The 21291-nt window shown below is 46.8% G+C and overlaps 1 protein-coding gene across 3 annotated transcripts; it reads right to left on the bottom strand.

The window, feature by feature from the left end:
* Positions 1–4180: 4180 nt before the first annotated feature.
* BPIFA3 (BPI fold containing family A member 3) lies at positions 4181–21239 on the bottom strand. Of its 3 annotated transcripts, XM_077948606.1 has the most exons (8): positions 20941–21239; positions 14237–20667; positions 8004–8154; positions 7502–7609; positions 6717–6866; positions 5494–5578; positions 4994–5057; positions 4181–4449 (listed from the first exon to the last, which is right to left on the bottom strand). In XM_077948606.1, the coding sequence occupies exons 2-8, from the start codon at positions 14358–14360 to the stop codon at positions 4370–4372; spliced, it is 762 nt and encodes a 253-aa protein (XP_077804732.1). In that variant the 5' UTR covers positions 14361–20667; positions 20941–21239; the 3' UTR covers positions 4181–4369.
* Positions 21240–21291: the final 52 nt, after the last annotated feature.

Below are 21291 nucleotides of genomic sequence, written 5' to 3'. Positions count from 1 at the left end.
AGAGCCAGGAACCCCAACTTAGATGAAAAAAATATATATTATCAAGTAGGGTTTGCTTCAGGCAAGCTTCCCTTGCTTTTGAGATTAATCTTTGCGCTTGCTTTTAAAGTGCAAAAAAAATAAAAAATAAAAATAAAAATACTACTACTAATGATAAACAACCTTTCTTGAGACACTAGTGCTTTATGCCACCTATAACAAGCCTGTGGGGAAACTGAGGCTCAGGGAGGACAGTGACCTGCCCAGGGTCATCTCAGCTGGGAAGAGGTGAAGTCGGACTGTCATCTTTGGCTTCAGTGCCCTTACTTTAAGTGCAAGTTTGTATCACAGTTTTCAGTTCAGAAAGCACCTGCCCATCTTCCCTGGAGCCCTCCCGTTGATGGAGCGCTTCCCCTGCCAAACCCCCCATTTTTCTTTTGAGACAGTTACACTCTGTCGCCCAGGCTGAACCATAGTGGTGCCATTACAGTTCACTGCCGCATCGACCTCCCGAGCTCAGGTGATCCTCTCGCTTCAGCCTTCTAGGTAACTGGGACTTTAGGTGTGCACCACCACGCCTGGCTAATTTTCATGTTTTTTGTAGAGACATGGTTTTGCCAAGTGATCTGGCTCAAGTGATCTGCCTGTCTTGGCCTCTCAAGTGCTGGGATTACAGGTGTAAGCCACCGTGCACAGCCTTAAGAAATTTTATTGTAGTAAGAGCACTTAACATGAGAGCCACTGAGTTTTGTTTTTTTTTAAACAGTCTTTCTCTTTCTTTCTTTTCTTTCTTTCTCTCTTTCCTTCTTTCTTTCTCTCTTCTTCCTTTCTCTCTCTCTTTCTCTCTCCTTCCTTCCTTCCTTCCTTCCTTCCTTCCTTCCTTCCTTCCTTCCTTCCTTCCTTCCTTCCTTCCCTCTCTCTCTCTCTCTCTCTCTCTCTCGTCTTGCTCTGTCTCCTAGGCAGGAGTGCCGTGGCATAATCTCGGCTCACTGTAACTTCTGCCTCCCAGGTTCAAGTGATTCCTTGTGCCTCAGCCTCCCGAGTAGCTGGGATTATAGGTGTGTGCCACCACGCCCAGCTAATTTTTGTATTAATATTTTTAGTAGAGACGGGGTTTCACCATGTTGATCAGACTGGTCTCAAACTCCTGACCTCAGGTGATTCGCCCCCCTCAGCCTCCCAAAGTGTTGGGATTACAGGCGTGAGCCACTGTGCCTGGCCTTAACAAAGTTTTAAGTGTACAACACAGCCTTGTTAACTGTAGGCACAATGTTGTATGACAGATCTCTAGAACTGATTTGTTGCACCCCCTCCAATTTGGGGAAACACATGTAGCTCCCAGTCCAATACCTGGCATAGAGTCAGTGCCCGGTAGTGGGAGGGCATGGAAGTTATAAGGCACAGAAGGGCAGAGCCAGGACTGAGGTTCTGAACATTTGGGGCTGAATTGGAGCCTTAAACCATCCCCCAGTGTGAACCCCAGTATCCTAATAGAGGTCCATTGTCCAACAAGCCCTTCCAGGAGGAAATGTAATGAGTCTGTGCTCCATGAACCTTAAAATGAAAACAGAATGCCAGAAACCCAAGGAGGTCCCTACAGGGAGCCCTGCGCCAGCCCAGAAACGGTCAGGAGGAAGGCAGACAAAAGCTGCCTTCACCAGTGAACCAGGTAGCCTTGTTGGGGACCAGGCCTGGGCCTCCTGTGTTTGCTCTTTGAATCATGAGCAGGAAGAACCCCACAAGCTCACGGCTGGCAAGGGGAACATTAGCGTTTAGGGTTGCAAATCCCCGGTGAAGCATTTCGGATTAGGGAGCTTGAATTCAAAGACAGAGATGTGAGATTCTCCTGCCCTATTCTCATCTCTGAGCTGTTGACATTTCCTTATTTGAGCTTGTCAGTCCCACTGAACACATATTTCATCAGTCCCCACCGTGTGTGTGTGTGCGTGAGTGTGTGTGTGGTTGGGTGGGGGGTGTTGGAAGGAAGGGAAGACTGGGAGGGAGGACTGACGGTGGTTGAGAGCGTGGGCTCTAGAGCTGGCTGCCTGAGTGCAGTCAATGTGGCCATTTCCTTAAGTGTGACCTTAGACAAGTGACTTTATTCTCCAAGCCTCAGGCTTCTCATGTATAAAGTGAGCTGAAATTTTGTATCTGGTGGGGTTGCTGGGAGGCATTGATAAGATGCTGGATGTAAGCTCTGAGCACCAAAAAGCTCTGGATATAACAAGTGCTTAATGTGTGTGCTACTGTGATTAATATGTGTGTTTTATTTTCCCTTGATTTCTCAGGTTGCTTTTTCAACTCTTGGTTGGAGGAGAGTGGGAATCCATATTTAATAATTGAATAATCAACAGTCAAATCATTAACAATGGATTAAATGACTTTTTTTTTTTTTTTTGGTGAGATGGAGCCTCACTCTGTTGCCCAGACTGGAGTGCAGTGGAATGAACTTGGCTCACTGAACCTCTGCCTCCTGGGTTCAAGCAATTCTCCTGCCTCAGCTTCCTGAGTAACTGGAATTACAGGCAACAAAATCGCCATGCCTGGCTAATTTTTGTATTTTTAGTAGAGACGGAGTTTCACCATGTTGGCCAGGCTGGTCTCAAACTCCTGAGCTCAAATGATCCACCCACCTTGGCCTCGCAAAGAGCTGGGATTACAGGTATGAGCCACTGTGCCTGGCTGGATTAAGTGACATTTAATAAGCATTTTCCATGAACCCATCACATATGAAATATACTGCAAATGGTTTTTCATGGCTTTACTCCTTACAAGCATCCTGCGTTATAAATACATATATGGACTTTTTAGAGTGACAAAGTCTTGCTCTATCACCAGGCTGGAGTGCAGTTTTGCAATCATAGCTCACTGTAACTTTGAACTCCTAGGCTCAAGCAATCCCCCTGCCTCAGCCTCCCAAGTAGTGGTGACTACAGATGCGTGCTGCTACCTCCAGCTAAGTTTTCAAGCTTTTTGTAGACATAGGGTCTTGCTGCATTGCCTAGGCTGATCTCGAACTCCTGGCCTCAAGCAATCCTCCAGCCTCAGCCTCCCAAAGTGTTGGGATTACAGGTGTGAGCCATCACAACCGGCCAATATTTTTATTGCAAAATTGTTAAAGTGCATTACACGTAAGAAAAATGCATATATGTAAATAGCTCAATGAGTTTTCAGAAACCAAACATCACTTCCCATACCCAGCACCTAGATCAGGAAACAGAATGTTATAAGCTCTCCTGAAGCCCCCTTCAATGCCCTCTTAGCATCTAACCCTTGCCCCAAGGTAACCACTATCTTATCTCTGGTGGCACGGATTAGTTTTGCTGTTTTGGGACTCACATAAATGGGAGATGCAACACGTGCCCTTTTGCCTATGGCTTCTTTCATGTAACATTCTGTTTATGAGATTCGTCCATGTGGCTGTGGGCAATTTTTGGTCATTTCCATCACTATAGAGATTCCAGTGGGTGCCCATCCCACAAGATATTTGCCCATTCTATTTATTCATTCTTTTGATGGGCATGGGGGGATGCTGAGTTTGGGGTTATGATGAACGTTGCTGCTACCAGCTTCCTTGCCTTTTGCTCCACACGTGCATGTATTTTTGCTGAGAATACACTAAGTAGTGGAATTGCTGAGTTGTAAAGCAAGCCTATGTTTAACTTTAAGAGATGCCTTATAAAGTGGTGGTAGAACTGATTTCGCACCAGCAGCGTTGGATGGCTTCTGTTGTTCCACATCTTGCAAGATTTCTATTCCCATTTTGCAAATGATGAAGACAGAAAGGTAACAAGCTTTGTCCCAAATGCAGCTAGTGGAGCCTAAGACTAGAATCCAACCACTCATTGAGCCACAAATATTTACTGAGCACGCACTCTGTGCCAGCTGTATGCTGGGGCATGGGTCACCATGCTGCATGGCACCTACACCCTCATGGAACTGCCAGTTGGGCCGAATTGAAGGTGAGCTCAGGTGTGTTTGGCACCCATGGTTTCACTTTTCCACTCTCTCACCCTTTCTCTACACCCCCTTGGAGCCCAGCAGTATTCTTGACACATATTAGGTGCCCAGTAAATATGGAATGAAAGAATGAGAGAATGAGAACTCTCAACAAGCCCCTCCCTGCATTTTTTTTTGTCGGCATTTCTGGGCTGATGAGCAACCGTAGGGATATTTGTTCTCAGGAGGATACTTCATCAGGTCTGACTTCTAGACCTAAACCCCAGGGCCCAGGTGGGAGGGACCTGTGCATCCTTCAGAGCTAGAGTTTATTGTGGGAGAGGATGGGATGTCCACAGGGTCTGGGGCAAAGTTTTTAGGGTAGCAGAAGCCCCACTCTAAGGGAGACTTAAGGTCCCAAGATGTGGACTTTCCTTCTGATCAGCAGTAGTCAGCTGGGGGGCGCCCCAGCCTGGCATGCAGAGGGTTGGCTGGATTCATGGTGGGTTGGTTCATAAGCAGCCTCCTGTTCTGTAAAGAGAAAAGGTAGCATCTGTCACCAGCGTGCCCACCTCCCAACTCCCACACTGAAGGGAAACCATCATCTATCCATGGTGACCAAAGGCGGGTGTCGGGAGTGTTCACATGAAAACCCTCCCCAAATGATGCTGAATTATTTGCTTCTTGGTGTCTTCACTTTACTAGTCTATGAGCTCTATATGAGCAGGGACTGTAACTGTTTATCTGTAACTGGAGTAGAGATGGTCTCAGGTTTGGGGTGGGACCAGTGCTCCCTACTGGATTGGGTGGAGATCTTGGGAGAAGCTAGAATCCCTGGTAACCTGATGACTTCAGCGACTTGGCAGGGCACAGCCTGCTTGGTAGGGGTACGTTCTGCTGTCCCAGCTCTCTTGGGGGACAGTGTGGTCATCATAATATGGTCACCTCTAAAGTGTTCTCACAGCACATGCAGATGCCCCTTAGCAGGCCTCCCTGGGGGCTCCAGGGACAGGGGTACCTCTTTCAGCCCCTTGCCAGTCCTAAGGAGTCCTCACTGGATGGACCAGACACTCACCTATGAGGCTTTTCAACAGTTTCACATCCAGCTGCCCGAGGATTTCACCGATCAGAGGACATACCTGGACCATCAGCACAGAGAGAAGGATCAGGTCAGGGGCTGGAAGAGGAAAACTGAAGTGCCTGTGGCAGGAGACTTTAAATCCATGGGATTTTTCTAGTAGGAATCATGGCCAGAGTGGCTCCCTGGTAGTGAGCGCCAACTACCTGCTCAGTGTCATGCACAACACTTCCACGCTTTGTCTCCACAAATCCTCATCATATAAGACAGGGACTGTGGTGGTTCCCATACTACAGGTGGGAACACTGAGGCTCAGGGAGGCAAAGTCTCTTGCTCAAGGATAGCCTGACAAAACTCATGGCCAACCTGAAGTTTCAAATTGAGATATTTCAAGCTCCAAAACCCAATGTTTGAAATCCTTTGCTAAATTGCCAGTGGATATGCCTTGACCCTGGGACTCAAGATTGCTCAAGATGCAAAGTTTTTTCTAAACTTACTTGACTTTCTACCAGTTGTGGGAGAACTTCTTGCAGGTTATCTTTGAGGTTGTGGAGGAACTGTTTCATCTTTGGTGGGATAGCCCTAGAAAGAAAGGTAGAGGTACAGAACAGAACAGAGCAATCTAGGCAACATTAAAGCCAGGAGGTATGTGTTGAGTATGCCTTCCACAGTCTTTTAATACTCACTCAGCCCCATGCCAGAAGTATCATTGTCAGTGATCGTCAAAGGGGTAGCTTGGACCTTGCCCAAGGTCACACAGCTAATAAGTGCTGGTTATATAAGAAACATGGCAATAGAGCACCAGATTCCAGAGTCTTTCCCTTACACTGTCCTCCCATGAATGTCTGGTACAATGAATATCTGATGAACAAATGATCAGACATCCACTGAGGTCTTCATTGCTTTCAGCATTCCAGAATTACAGAGATAAATCAGGCACAAATCTTGCCTTCAAGGGACTTACAGTCAGTTGAAATTGAAAGACTTGGTCAGCCAATCTATGGAGCTTTATTAAAGCTGTATTTTGTGTCTTGTTCACCACTGTATCCCTAGCATCAGGTGTGGTGCTGGCATACAGTAGATTTTTGGGAAACATACAAATGAATGAGGGATAAGGAGGAGCTTCAGGGAAGATGGGAAGGGCATTCCAGGCAACAGGATCAGCATGTGCAAAGGCACAGTGGTGTAAAAATGCGTGGTGTGTGGTGGAGGACAAAGGGCTGAAAAGTTGGCAGGGGAGGACAAGCAGCGCCTTGAGTGAAATTTGGGAGTTGCTCTTTATCCAGAGGGCACTGGGAACCACTGGAGGCTTTGGAGAAGGGGCTTGGGCATGGCCAAATTTCTGTGTTAGAAAGTTATTTCTGCTGCAGGATGGGGAATGGAGAGTAGGAGGGGACATCCGGGAAAGCCAGGAGGAGGCTCTTGTAGTGCTCCGGGTAGTGGAGTAGGAGATGGAGATGAAAGAGAGAACCTGAGGGCTACTAGGAAGTCATTAATGGGAACTGGTGATGATGGGCCTGAGGAGTAGGGAGGGAGAAGAATCTGGCTTCTGGGAGGGTGGTAGGGTCATCACGGTTGGGAACACGGGAGGAAGAGCAGATCCTGGGGGAAGGATAAGATCTGCTTTGGACTAATTTAGGAGATGGTCAGGAAGTGACGCTGCAGCTGGGGCTTGTCAGGAAGGAGGCCCAGCTCTGGGGAGGGGCAGCTGGGGTCTTACTCGGTGAGGACGGCCACGTGGACACTGCTGGGCTCTGCATTGCATTTGCCTATCACCAGATCCCTCCGGCCAAACTCGTCTTTCTCCAGCCAGAACTCCACAACGATGCTCATGTGTGCACACATCTTTATGATGTTGTTATCGAAGGGCCTGCAGATGAGAAAGGAGGAGCAGGAAGGGCAAGGGGAGGAGGTAGAGAAAGAGTAGAAATCTCCGTGTTGGCAAAGATGGGCACTGTCCACTGTCAGGGCTTCCCCTGGCACTCTGAGTCCTTTCAACAAACTAGGCCCAGTTAAATCCCGAAGTCAATGATTAAAGAGAAAACAGCTGTAGCCAGAGTAACTTTGAAAATCCCTTAAATAGGCCTTTGGAAATTCAAACGTTGAGAGCTAATCTCTGTTTCAAAAATCTTTCCCATTTAGCTGCATCCTCCCTTTCTTGGGGGCAGTGGATGTCAAAGGATAGTTTGAACAGGAGGATGGTGAGCAGGGGCGATGAGATGATTACAGCAGTTCTCCCTTTCTCTTTTTATCAAGCCCAGTTGTTGTGAACTCTCATAGGTTTGAATGAGCAAATGACTTCCTTCCACTGACTAATGATTGTAATCCACATTTCAGGTGAAGAAACCAAGGCTCAGAGAGGCGAAGTGACTTGCCCAAGGTCACACAGCAAGTGGCTTTGGAAGCCAGGATTTGAATTTAGGTTGGGATCAGAAAGATCTGGATTTCCCAGGTTCCCTGCAAGGAGGGCTAGCACCTCTCAGATGCTGCTTCTGTATGACTCACGGTCTCAATTCAAGGTCAAATTCAAGCGAGATGTTTGCCGAGAACCACTCCTTATGGAATGACATCTGGATCCCACCATAGTCCAGCTGCATGTTGGTGATGTTGATGCTGCACAAGGAAAGAGCAGAGGCCCCGCAAGGGTGAGGGACCTCAGAACAGGTAAGGCTTCCTGCTGAGAAACAAGACTGTCCCGTCTATAAAGAGGGCCTGGCAATGGGATTTGGAGTGTGATTCTTTTACAGATGCTCTGAGGGCAAGAGTCAGGTGCGGGAGCCCTGGACTGCAAGCTGCCCCAGAGTGGCCCTAACAGTGCCACACAGTTTTGATTTGTGCAGCTGGGCCCCCACTCTTCCTCGTGTGGGCCTTCCACCTTCTCTTCTTTCAATCTTCCTACCTTCCCTCTTTACAGGCCTTGAACCTCCCCAGCCCCCCATCAGCTCCACCCTTCGATCTAGAGCTCTATAAAGAGTTCCAGGGCCAGGGATGGAACTCAGGGTCTCACCTGCTCTCTTGCTGCTGCTGGTGTTTCCTGCCGCTGATTAGCCAGCCCACCATCCCTGGGGCCACTTGTGCCAAGGCATTCAGTCTGTCCCCAAAGTGGATGTTCTGGATTCGGCTTTCTGCGTTGTGCTTTATGAGGCCCTGAGCAATAACTGGAAATGCACAAGGACCACTGACTTTGCACAGTGTCATGGAAAAGGTGGGGGGCTTGGGATTCAGAGACCTGGGTTGCAGGCTGGTGCAAGCTCTGATTGCTTAGTGAGTGGTGCATGTCACCGCCTCCCCATGGAGATCTACCTTCTTCATCTATGAAATGAAATTATGCTTTGCAAGACTGATGTGAGAAATAAAGAAAAAAACCTGCAGAGGGTCTGGCAGAAACAGCTGCTCAAAGAGGGGTATCCTGGTTGAAAGTTCACCCAACACTGTATTTCAGTCTGGAGCACGGAGCTAACATACAGGATGTAGATCAGAGTCAATGTTGGTTGAAGAGAAAATTTAGATGGGTAAGTGTGGAGAGAATAGATGTAAATTGCTCCACACCATATCTAGAATAAATTGCAGGACCCAGTGAAGCTTCCACCAGAAAAGAATAAATCTCCCAAAGGAAGGAATTTTTAAAGCTATTGGAGATGCTTAAGTCCTGCCTATTTTGTCTCTAGACCCTCCTGCCTGGGATGAGGATCCAGCTCTGATGAACATCAGAGTGTACCACAGGGCACATTATTTCACTAGTTTTACCTGCCCTGAGATCAGGTCCCACTCTGAGAACTCTGGGTTACTGCAGAGTAGCAGAAACCTTTGTCACACCCCATCCCCCTCCTCCAAGACAGCATCTTGGAGCTGTTTGTTTCAGCAATGTTTGTTTCTGTCGCTTACAAACAAGAATGTGTCTGGAGTAGCAGATCTTGATTCAAATCCTGGCTCTATCATCTCCCTGGGTCTTGGCTTCTTCATCTGTATAACAGGGGCAGTACCTCACAGGGTCCTTGTGAGGAATATTAAGACCATTCATTCATTCATCCAACAAATATTTATTGAGCATCTACTGGGTGTCAGGCCCCAAACTGGGCACTGAGGATTCAAACCAGTTTTGTGTCTACTAGGGGAGATAAATATTAAACAAATAGTTTCAAGGATAGAGTGAACCTATAGGTATGGCCAGAGCTCTTAGTAGTTCTTGGTTCGTGATTATAGTGGTGCTTAGGAATTTGTGAGCAGCAGATACCAGTGGTTGCCAGTCTAATGTTCATCCATCCCTCCATCCATCCATCCATCCATCCATCTGTCCATTCATCCATCCACTTATCCATTTATTCATTCTATCTTCCTCATCTGAACCCTGATTTGATTCAAGTACTCCTTTAAATTCCTAGTCTAGATGAGGCTGTTGATTATCTGAACCATCAGGTGTGCCTCACCCTCACTGACTGTTTTGGGTTCAAAGTTGGCACATGACCCAGTTGGCTCTATCAGACCAAACAGGAGAGCTCATGTTTCACGTTTGAGGGGAAAATTCTTTTCTCTTTCTCCTATCAGAAAGAAGCAAGACAGCCTATAGTGCCAATGGCCATGGGTTGCCATTTTCTTACCACACTGGGAACCAGCATGAGGATAAAACCATGATGATAGCAGAGCTGAAAAATAGACAAAATCTAGTCTGGAGGTAAGCTTTGAACTCATGACTGAACCAAACCTGGAGCTTGTCCTACCTCTGACTTTCAGTTATGTAAAATGACAACTTTTTTAATTGTGTAAGCCAGGTTGAGTTGGGTTTTCTGTTGCCTGCTGCTAAGTACTCTAACTGATAATATAATTTCACTTCTTGACCCTACCTGAGATCAGGCCCTTCGCCGAGAACTCTGGGTTACTGCAGAGAAGCTGCTACTGGTCATAGCAATAAACATATGCACAGTCAAAGCACTTTTCACATACTTTTCATCATTTAAGTTTGAAAAGCAGCTTCATGAACTAACATTCTAACCGCACTCATTGTATAAATGAGGTTACCTGGGTTCAGAATTATACACCAATATATTCAATAACCTAAATGAAAAGGATACATTTATGATAAACCACAACATTCCAAGTTCTGATGAGGAAAAATAGAAAACCTTCATAACCAAAGAAATTAAGAAATTTCTTAACAAATAAAAATAGTGATTGAAGATCTCATTCTCCAAGAGCTTCTGACCTAGATTTTGCAGAGAGTTTTATCAAACTTTCATAAAGAGAAAACTGTGAAAGAAAATGGAAAAACAGAAAGATGTTAAATTCATTCTCTGAGGTTAGTATAACTTTCCTAGCCTCAAGGACAATACCAAGAAAAGAAAGTTACATATTAGTTTTATGTATGAAAAGTTTGCTAAGATCCTAAACAAATTATTAGTTAATGAAATATTGGCCAGGCGCAGTGGCTCACGCCTGTAATCCCAATGTTTTGGGAGGCCGAGGCAGGCGGATCACCTGAGGTCTGGAGTTTGAAACCAGCCTGGCCAACATGGTGAAACCCTGTCTCTACTAAAAATAAATAAATCCATAGGGTGTGGTGGTGGGGGCACCTGCAATCCCAGCTACTCGGGAGGCTGAGGCAGGAGAATCATTTGAACCTGGGCTGGGAGGTGGAGGTTGCAGTGAGCTGAGATCCCGCCACCATACTCCAGCCTGGGTGACAGAGCAAGACTCCATTGCAAAAACAACAACAACAACAACAAAACAACAACAACAAAAACACACACAAAAAAACTACTAGTACATCATAAAAACGTTCATTTTAGAAATGTTGGCAAGGTTCAACCGCAGAAAAATCTATTAATACAATTTATCATTTAGTAGTTTGGAGGAAAAAAGTGATTAACTTTTAGATGCAGAGAAACTTTTGTTAAAGGTCAATACTGACTTATGATTAAGAAAAATTCATAAAACTAGGGGCATAAGGAACAAGCTTAATGTGATAAACACTATATTCCAAAAACCTACAGAAAATATGCTTGGAGGGGAATTCTGGATTCATTTCCATTTCTGTAGAAGGCTCTGGCTACAATGCAAGATAAGAAAAAGGCACAGGGAGTGTAAGGCTTAGAAGAGGAAAGATAAAGCTATTACTACTTACAGACAATATAATACTCTAGATAGAAAAACTCACAGAATAAATAAAACAATAAAACTATAAGAGGTCAGCAAGGCTTTTGAATATCAGAAGAAGTCAACAGCTTTCCTTCCATCTGTACCTGCAATTCCAACTAGAAAATATAATAAAAGATTAGGTAGCATTTACATGGCAATGAAAACTATAAATTCTCTAGGAATCACGTTAACAAATCATGCTTGAGACATTGATAGGACTTTAAAATTATATTATGGGATATATAGTAAAATCTGAATAAATGAAAAGATACACTAAGTTTATGATTGGGAAGTAAAAAATATCAACTCCCTTTAAATTAACAAATTCATTTTAACTCCAATCAAATTTCCAGATGATTTTTTTTTTTTTTTTTTTTGAGACAGAGTCTTGCTCTCTCGCCCAGGCTGGAGTGCAGTAACGTGATCTCCATTCACTGCAAGCTCCACCTCTTGGGTTCAAGCCATTCTCCTGCCTCAGCCTCCTGAGTAGCTGGGACTACAGGCCCTCGCCACCATGCCTGGCTAAGTTTTTGTACTTTTAGTAGAGATGGGATTTCACTGTGTTAGCCAGGATGGTCTCGATCTCCTGACCTCGTGATTCGCCCTCCTTGGCCTCCCAAAGTGCTGGGATTACAGGCGTGAGTGACTGTGCCTGGCCTGATTTTTTTTTTTTTAAGAGACAGGGTCTTTGTTGCTCAGGCTGGAGTGCAGTGGCACAATTATAACTCATTGCAGTCTCAAACTCCTGGGCACAAGTGATCCTCCCACCTCAACCTCCCAAGTAGCTGGGACTACAGGCATGTGCCACCATGCCTGGTTAATTTTCTAATTTTATTTTTGTAGAGGCAGGATCTTGATATGTTGCTCAGGCTGGTCTTGAATTCCTAGGCTCAAGTGATCTCCCACCTCAGCCTCTTAAAGTGCTAGGGAGCCACCATGCCCCACCAGATGAATTTTTTAAAGGAACTCAACACACTCTAAAACTCATTTGGAAGAATATAGGTCTGTCAGATAAAACAGCATTTTACAAAGATGTTGTATTTACAATACTATGTTATTGGCGTAAAACAAATGTACAGATACAGCACAGGGAGCTTAGCAGTGAATCCTCATTTTTGGGAATTTGATCATTTAGTAGATGAGTTAGGGAAACTGAGTCACATGGAGAGAAGAGAAGCTGCATCTCTGCCTTACATACACAGGCATACATAAAGATAGCCTCCAGAGATGGGTTAAAATCTTAAATGTGAAAGGTAAAACTATAAAGCTATGAGAAAAAAACAAAGTAGAATATGTCTGAGGTAGGAGCCAGGTCTTAAGACTCTCCAAACACAAACTATAAAACAAAATATTGATGAATTTGAAAATATTTCTGTTCAGGGAAGGACCTGCAAAGTTAACAGATGACAGTTTGGGAGAAATATTCACAATGCATAAATCTGACAAAGGGCTAATATCAAGAATTAAGTAATGTCTCTTCAAATCAAAGAGGATTAAAAAAACCCAGAAAAGCAAATTTAAAAACGGACAAAAGGTAAGAACAGGGAATTCAAAGAAGTCAAAATGGGGCTGGGCATGGTGGCTTACGCCTGTAATGCCAGCACTTTGGAAGGCCGAGGTGGGTAGATAACTTGAGGTGAGGGGTTCAAGACCACCTGGCCAACAAGATGAAACCCCCTCCCCACTAAATATACAAAAATTAGCCGGGCATGGTGGCACACACCTGTAATCTCAGCTACTCAGGAGGCTGAGGCAGGAGAATCGCTTGAACCTGGGAGGCAGACATTGCAGTGAGACAAGGTCATGCCACTGCACTCCAGCCTGGGCGACAGAGCAAGAATCTCTGTCTCCAAGAAAAAAAGTCAAAATGGTTAACAAAAGTAGAAGATGCTCAAACTTCCCACTCACCAGATAAAGTCAAGCTAAAACAAGTAGTTATCACTCAACTACATATCAAACTGGCAAAAAAAAAAAGTCTAAAAATAATGTCAGTTCAAATTGTGTCCTCTCCTCCCCCAGTGCGACTGTCTTTGGAGATAGGGCCTCTAAAGGGCTAACTGAGGTTAAACGAGGTCATTAGGATGTGGCCCTAAACTGACGGGATTGGTGTCCTTATAAGAAGAAACAGAAGCGATCTCTTTCTCTGCATGCACAGAGAAAAGGCTATATGGAGACATGGAGAACGTGTCTGTCTGCAAACCAGCAAGACAGGCATCACCAGAAACCAACCCTACTTGCATCTTGATCTTGGACTTCCAGCCTCCAGAACTGTGAGAAAAGGAATATGTGTTGTTTAATTCCCAGTCTGTGGTATCTTGTGAGGACAGCCCTAGCTGACTGATACAGCTCAGTGCTCGGCAGTGCTGGGGAACATGGGGAGACAGGTATAGTCATTTCTTACCAGAGCACGTGTAGACCACGTGGCCATTCTAGAGAGGATTCCTGCAGTTTTGGTTAAATTGAGTTTACCTCTACCTCAGGACCCAGCCACTCTCCTTCTGGGTATATCCCAGAGAAATTCTCCCACAGGCCGTAACAGGGACACGTGCAAGGAGGTTCATCTCAGTGTACTTTATAATCGTGGAGAGTTAGAGACAACCTGCATGTTCATCCAGAGGGGAACAGCCAAATAAACTGGGGTGGATGAATCTTATGGCTCTTTCTGCACCAGCTGAAGCAACATAGATGTCAACAGCATAGTGCTGAGTGAAACCAGTAAAAAAACCAGAATGGGATATATATGGCAATACAATTTATGTAAATTAAAGTACCGAACATACAAGGACACAGGCATATTTAAATATATCCATTAAACACACTGCAGGGCCTGCCAAGGCAGTAGGGATACGGGAGTGAGAATAAGGGATAAAGGGGGAAATAAGAAAATAAAACAAAAGGGGGACCTTGAAGTAGTTTGTGCCAATGAGGATGTGCTAGAAGTTGGCATATAATCAACACAACCTCAATTTTCTGTACTTGAGGTCTAAGAAAAAAAGAGGGTAAGTGACTAACCTGAAGTCACCCAGCAGGTTAGCGGTGGAGCCCAGATGGCACCTTCCCACCTCCCCGACCCTGTGGGCAGCAGGCAGAGCCCGGGGCTTAGCTTACTTCTTGCCAGGGTGGATTTGTTGTCTCTGTGGGCTTGGGCCAGGCCAGACCAAGGCTGCTTGCGCAGTGCCAAGGGCAAGGCCAGCAACCCGAGGAGGATGAGGAGCCTCCAGAGTGGACACATTGTAGGGTCTGGGACCTGCGGATGTCAAGAGTGTCAGATGGGGCCTGGGCAGATGGCTTTGAGGGTGGCAGTCTGGAGGGATGGGCTCATGGTTTTCTGCAGAAAGATGACATCAGAATTAGCCCCCAGCATGCTGTGGGGAGGGGGTACACTGGACCCTGGCAGCTGCCACCAGGGCTTGCTCACATTGGGAGAGCAACAGGTGGAACCCTGGGGGGAGGCCAGGGCTCCAGAGGAAGGCCTTGTTGCTTGGAGACACTCACCAGAGCCTATTGTTGGATCATCCAACAGGAGTCCTCTCCCAGACCCTGGCACAGGCTGGATGTTGGTGACTCTTTAGTGAACCAATGAATGAACACATTTGAGTGAGGATGGCTAACCCCAGGCTCTCCAATTGGGCTAGGACTTTCTTAAGGGCAAGACCAACCACTTCAATCTCTACCATGACACTTGCTTGTCAGAAACTGAGTGCTAATGAATGTTTGTTGTGTGACCAAACGACTGAATTGATAAATGGAGATGGCTGATCTCTGAATCTCCTCCAAATTATGAGTTTCTTGAGGGCAGGGTATGAGTCTAATTAATCCTCATGTCTACAGTGCCTCCTATGTTTGCCACATGGTAAGTACTGGTGAATGTTTGTTAATGCTACAAATGAATGAATGACTGGATGGATAGGTCTTATCTTTCTGGATAAGATTTACAGAGTCTTGAAGCCAAAGCAGCAGGTTGACCTTGGAGCCCTGGGATTGGGATTCAGAGAGAATTCAGTTTAAGTCCCCTGTCCTTACTCTCAGGAAGTGGTGCCAAGTCCATCTAGTTGCTCCAGTCCCAGCCCATGGAGTTGCCCTTTCCTCCCCTTTTCCCATCTCCCACAACCCATCTGTCAGGAGATTCTGCTGACACTTCCAGAACATGACCACGTCTCACAACTACTCCTCAGCCACCATCAGCTTGGTCTGAATTATTGCCAGTGGGTCCTGGCTGGTTTCCCAGCATTTAACTGTGCCCGCCTACAATCTCTTCCACACAGCAGCCTGGACAGTCATTTTAAGATGTAAGATAGGCCGGGTGCGGTGGCTCATGCCTATAATCCCAGCATTTTGGGAGGCCGAAGCGGGTATATCAGGAGGTCAGGAGTTCGAGACCAGCCTGGCCAACATGGTGAAACCCCGTCTCTACTAAAAATACAAAAATTAGCCGGGTGTGGTGGTACACGTCTGTAGTCCCAGCTACTTGGGAGGCTGAGACAGGAGAATTGCTTGAATCTGGGAGGCGGAGGTTGCAGTGAGCTGAGATCACACCACACTGCACTCTAGCCTGGCAACAGAGCAAGACTCCATCCAAAAAAAAAAAAAAGATGTAAGGTAGACCATGCCACTCCTCTGCTCAAAACCCTCCAGCATTTCCTACTGCACACAGAGCAAAAGCCACTTTCCACACAACACCTCCCAGGCCCAGGAGGGTCCCTGCATCCTCTTGGACCGCACTGCCTGCAGCTCTCTCTTACCCACTATACTGCAGCAGCACAGGTCTTGGGGGTCTGGGCCCCATGGTGCCATTGCTGTGAGCTCTGAGACAAAGGCATTTGTCACTGTCCCTGTGCTGTTTCCCCATACTGCGGGGGATGTAGAGGGCCCCATGTGGAGGAGGGATGGGAACGTCCTTTGCAAATTTCACAGAAGCCTTGGGGCTGTTCTTGGGCAATTTACTGTGGTGTTGTAAGAGACCGCACTGAGAAAGCCGTGGCTCAGGGTGTTGGCTTTCCCTATTGAGGTCCTTTCGTGGAGTTCATGCTCCCCTTGGGATGTTTGTAGAATATCACTTACTTCAAAATGTATTTTTCTAGCCTTCCTGGTCTTATGTAAGTGGTTGGAATTTGTTTGTTTGTTTGTTTGTTTTGTCAAGAAAACAGAAGAGTGGGCACTGTCGGGAGGAACAAATCTGTTGTGCTTGGCTCTTTGGACATCTTAAAACGGGGCGGGGGCTGTTGGTCCCTCCTCATCACAGGCTGTGGTTCTCAGGACCACAGAGCCTAATGAAAGGACAGCGTGGAGGGTATAGATTTTCAGAGCTTGATGCATGACGAGAGAGCAGATTTGGAGGGATGAGAGGGCCCTGCTCAGGGGCTGGGGACTGGATTTGAAGCCAACTCAGTGCAGGATCACATGCAGTCCAGAACATGTGCTTTGGGGTCACACAGACCAGGGTTCAACTCCTGACTCTGTCTCTTGGCAAACTCAGCTCCCAGGTCTGTAAAAGGATCACAGCGCAGACCTCAGAGCTATAGCGAGGATTAAAGCGAATCATGTTTGGGCCAGTGCTCCAAAACCATGTTATTATGATGATCCTCCTCCTTGTCCTTACTCCTCTGAGCCTTCCTCACCTGTAAACCAGGGAAGCTGATGGAGTCAGTGGCATGGAGCATGAGAGTCCTGAGATGGTTCCTGGGACACGTGTGCAACGAATGCGGGAGTCACCTGTATCAAGTACTTTCACGAATGAAATGCAACTGCAGAAGGCAGGCAGGAATGACAGAGAGGCTGAGACGGTAGTGAGGATGTGATGGTCCTGGAGTGAGCTTGAGCGTGGTTTTTCAGATGGTGGGCTTTGCTGTCATTCATTCAATGAATAAAACCACTAAAATCATTGAGCACTGAGTGCCAGGAGCCGTGGGCTCTGGGGATCCCACAGAGACTGGTCAGGCAGGGTCCTTGTCCTCATGGAGCTCACATACCAGTGGGGAGACACAGTCTTCAATTATCCCTGCAACTGAGCATAGGATTATGAAGTATGGCCCAGCGGTGAAGGAGGTGGGAGGTACCGTGGGAGGGCACAGTGAGGGGATACTTGGTCAATGGGGGAAAAGGGATGTCAGAGAAAAGACCTCCCTGAGGAGGTGGAGCTTCAGCTGACATTCAAGGGAAAAAGCCCGAGTTGGCTGGGCACCCCACGCTGGTGCTTTCAGGGAGGACGGTGGTGGAGTGAGGACTGCTCCTTAATGAGCAACTACCTGGAGGTTGGCGGGGCTGGTGTTTCTCCGTTGGGACCCGTTCCCCGTGCTAAGCCTGCCCTGTGGTCTATCTTATGCTGTCCTCACGCTACAAAGGTGAGGAGACAGGGACCCAGAGAAACCCAGCAGCTGCCTAAGCTCCCAGCCAGGAAGGGGCTGAGCTGGCATCCCAGCGGGCTCTCTTGCCTTCCCCAGCACTGCCTCAGATACTGTTTTCCTTAGGCCCTGGAGCTGTGGAGCACCACTGAGCCTCACGCATTAGCAGCCTCTTTCAGTATTCCAAATAGCTTTCCTTAAAACAAGCTTCTTTACCTTCTTGGGGGACATTTTGAAAATGCACTGGAAGTTTTGGTTTGTCTTTTAGAAAAAAAAAATGCACCAAGCTAAAAAATGTTGCACACAGTACCAGGATTGCCATGGACCTCTTAAGGCATTCCCATGGGTTCAATGGTAAAACACTTGCTCTCCTGGGAAACTGGCTTTCAAGGAGTTTGACTTTGAAAAAAATTCGTTTATCCATCCACCCAACCATTATTTACTGTGGGCCAACTATGTGCCTGGCACTGTGCTTGACTCTAGGGAATAACAGTCACCCTGTTCACCAGCAGCTTATCATCTGGCGAGGGAATCAGAACAAGGTGAAATAAACAAGAAACCAAATAACCATAAATTGTATTAAGGGGAAAAAGCTTAGTGTGAGATTGGAAATAGCAAGGAGGCCACATTAGACTGGGGCTAGGGAAGGTCTCAGGTGACATTCGAGCAGAGCCCAGGAGGAGAGGAGGTGATGGAGCCAGACTTGAGTATCAAAATGTGGAAGGGGAGCCAGGCAGAGGGAGCCACGATGGCAAAGGCCCTCAGGTGGGAAAGGGCTCAGCAGGTTGGAGGAAGAAAGGAAGACAGTAGTGGCTGGATCTACGGGGTGAGAAGTCTGTACCCATGTGCCCAGGGAGAGGGCCTGTCTCACATCCCTGGCTGCAGGAAGAAGCTGTCCAGTGGGACAAGGAGGCAGGAACCTCCCCTGGCAGAACTCTGGGCCAAGCAGGCTTATGCACACCTATGATCTCCAATGGCCAATTGGGGTGTCCACTTCCTCTCCTTGGGGCCCTAAGGAAATTCCAGGTCCCTAGCAAAAGGCAGAGGTCCCCAAACTCCCGGGAACAGCAGAGAAGGCAGAAGCATTAAATGCAGATTCCTGAATCTGATTTAGAAGGGGCTGGCGGAGGTGCTGGGAGCTGCCTTTGGAATGAACACCCTAGAGAGATGATTCAGGGGGTTCAGTCCATACTTTGAGAATTACTCTTCTAAGGAATGGAATTCATTGTTCATCTAGTCATTCGTTTGTTCCATTCTTTATATATATAATATATATGTGTGTGTATATATGTACATATATGTATGTGTGTATATACACGTATAACTTTAATCCAAAGACGAATTTCCTTAAAGTGGCAGGGGAGGACAGAGTGGGGACCATTTCTGAATGGCCTATTGGGTTTGACAAAGGAAGAGTTGACCGATTCTGGGTTCTGAGGGTGGCCTGGAGAAGGCAAAGGGAAAGCGGAAAAACTGGAATTTCCAGGGGAGCATCACCAAATTTTGGAGGGAGAGATGGGACTTGTAAGAATGCAGATTCTTAGGTCACTTCTGATGCATTGAGTCAGACTCTCTGGAGGGGGAGCCTGGGAATAAGCTTCTGGACAATTCTGAGGCACACAGTGTGTGAAGATCACTTAGCTGAAATAATACCAGTGATACCAGCTAACAGTTATTGAGTGCTGACTGAGCTCCAGGGGCAAGCTAAGTGCTTTACTTGTAATGACTTACTGAATTCTCAACACAACCCTTTGCAGTAGGTACTGTTATTATTGGCCTCCTTTTGCAGAGGCACAGAAATGTTAAGTAAAATCCCCAAATCTACCCAGCTGGGGAGGGGTGGGGCTCGGATGGGAACCAGGTAGCCAGGCCTGCAGGAGGGAGCTCCGAGGAGCTGCTGCTCATTCCCCACCAACTGCTCCATCCCACACCCCATTCTGCTGCTCAACATGATCCTCAGCCCTGCTTTCCCCAGCCACAGGCATTGCAAGGAGAGGCAGGAAGAATAACAAGGGCAGACCTATGTTGAACCCTGACTCTGGAGTCACTTGTGTAAGGACACACAGCTGGTAAATGTGGAGCTAGGATTTGATCTTGGGCCGTCTGGCTCTAATCGGCTCTACCTTGTTCTGGATAAATTCACTTACAGCCCTTGACCTCCCCCCCGCCCCCGGGGTCTGCAAGCCTGTTCTGTCCAGCTGCATTTCCTCTTATATACTACAGAGGCTACTAAGATTCGTGGGACACATATGGCCAATACCAACATTTTCAGTGCGTTGACCCACCAGATGGACCGAAGACTGCAGATCTCACCATAACCATGAACACTCTGGACCACAAGGGGGCAGGAACCAACCTGTCAAGCCCCGGGGCTTACCTAGCAGGAGTGTTCTCAGGAGGAAAGAAGGAAGGCAGGTCATTAAGGATAACCAGCCAGGCAGAGCCTCACCTGCCCTTAAATGTCAGCCAATAAGAAGAGGAAATGGGCATGGGTCCTTCTTTTAAAAATGCACATTCAACCTGTTTGATCATTAATTTTATTCTTCAAGCAACTTGGCTTCTCTTCTGCTTCCTGCTGCCTTTCTCAAAGGGACCAAACTTGCTTTCTGTCTTCTTCCATTTTCCACTTTTGGATCCCAATCCCCCTTTTATTAATTTTCTCCAACATGTGTCACCCAATATTTGCTCATTTTGCTTTAGCTGATCCTAAATTCTCATGGTTGCTGGAGATAGCTACAACACTAAATTTCTTCACCTGGATCCTCTGGGAATTGGGGACCTGTCTTTGGAAGAGGGATTGTGTGACTCTGGGGGTGACATTCTCCATGCTATTGTGCAGTGTGTGGCAGCTCCCAGGAGGGAGCGTTTATCAGGGAGTTGGCTGGTTTCACTGAGCCCCTCCATGTGCCAAGCAGTCAACAGGACAGATAAAAATCCAGTCCAGTGTTCAGCTCTGAGGTTGAAACAAGCTGAGGAGGCAGCACAAGAAAGCCAGTGTGACCAGAGCAAGTGAGACAAGGGGAAAGTGATGGGGACAGGGTCAGGAACATGCATATGGACACAAACAGTGTGCCCACAGGCCCAGTGAGTACCCAGACTTTCATTCTAAGGCAGATGTGGTTTGAGTTCTGACTCTCTCATTCTTAGAGGTGCAGCTTGCACACATCACTGCACCTCTTCGAGCCTCAGTTTTCTCACCTATTCAAGAGAAAATAACAGTTACTTCCTAGGTTTATCATGAGAATTAAATTAGAATAGTGCTTTGGAGAAGGAAGCCAGATTGTAAAAAAAAAAAAAAAAAAAAAAAAAAAAATGGCCGGTTGCAGTGGCTCACGTCTGTAACACCAGCACTTTAACAGGCTGAGGCAGGTGGATCACTCGAGTCCAGGAGTTAAAGACCAACCTGGCCAACATGGTGAAACCCCATCTCTACTAAAAATATGAAGATTTGCTGGGTATGGTGGCACACACCTGTAGTCTGAGCTACTCAGGAGGCTGAGGCAGGAGAATTTCTTGAACCCAGGAGGCGGAGGTTGCAGTGAGCCGAGATCACACCACTGCACTCCAGCCTGGAAGACAGAACAAAACTCCATCTTAAAAAGAAATAAGCAGGGGATGAACGTTAGGAAGGAGAGGCAGTGAATAGCAGCATTTGTTTTGGGAAGTTTGGTGATACAGGGAAGAAAAATGGAGTTACCAGGGCCAGGATAAGGTTTCTCCCATAAATCACAACTTTGTAGGCTGTTCCTGCCTGAGGGTGCTGGGAAGATGAGACCAACATTCCCACTGCACAGTGAGGAGACTGTGGCCAAGAGGATGGAG

This window comes from Macaca mulatta, chromosome 10, assembly GCF_049350105.2.
Source record: "Macaca mulatta isolate MMU2019108-1 chromosome 10, T2T-MMU8v2.0, whole genome shotgun sequence".
Classification (NCBI taxonomy): Eukaryota; Metazoa; Chordata; class Mammalia; order Primates; family Cercopithecidae; genus Macaca; species Macaca mulatta.
Note: the sequence above shows the minus strand (reverse complement) of the source record. Positions and strands in the feature narration are given on the sequence as shown.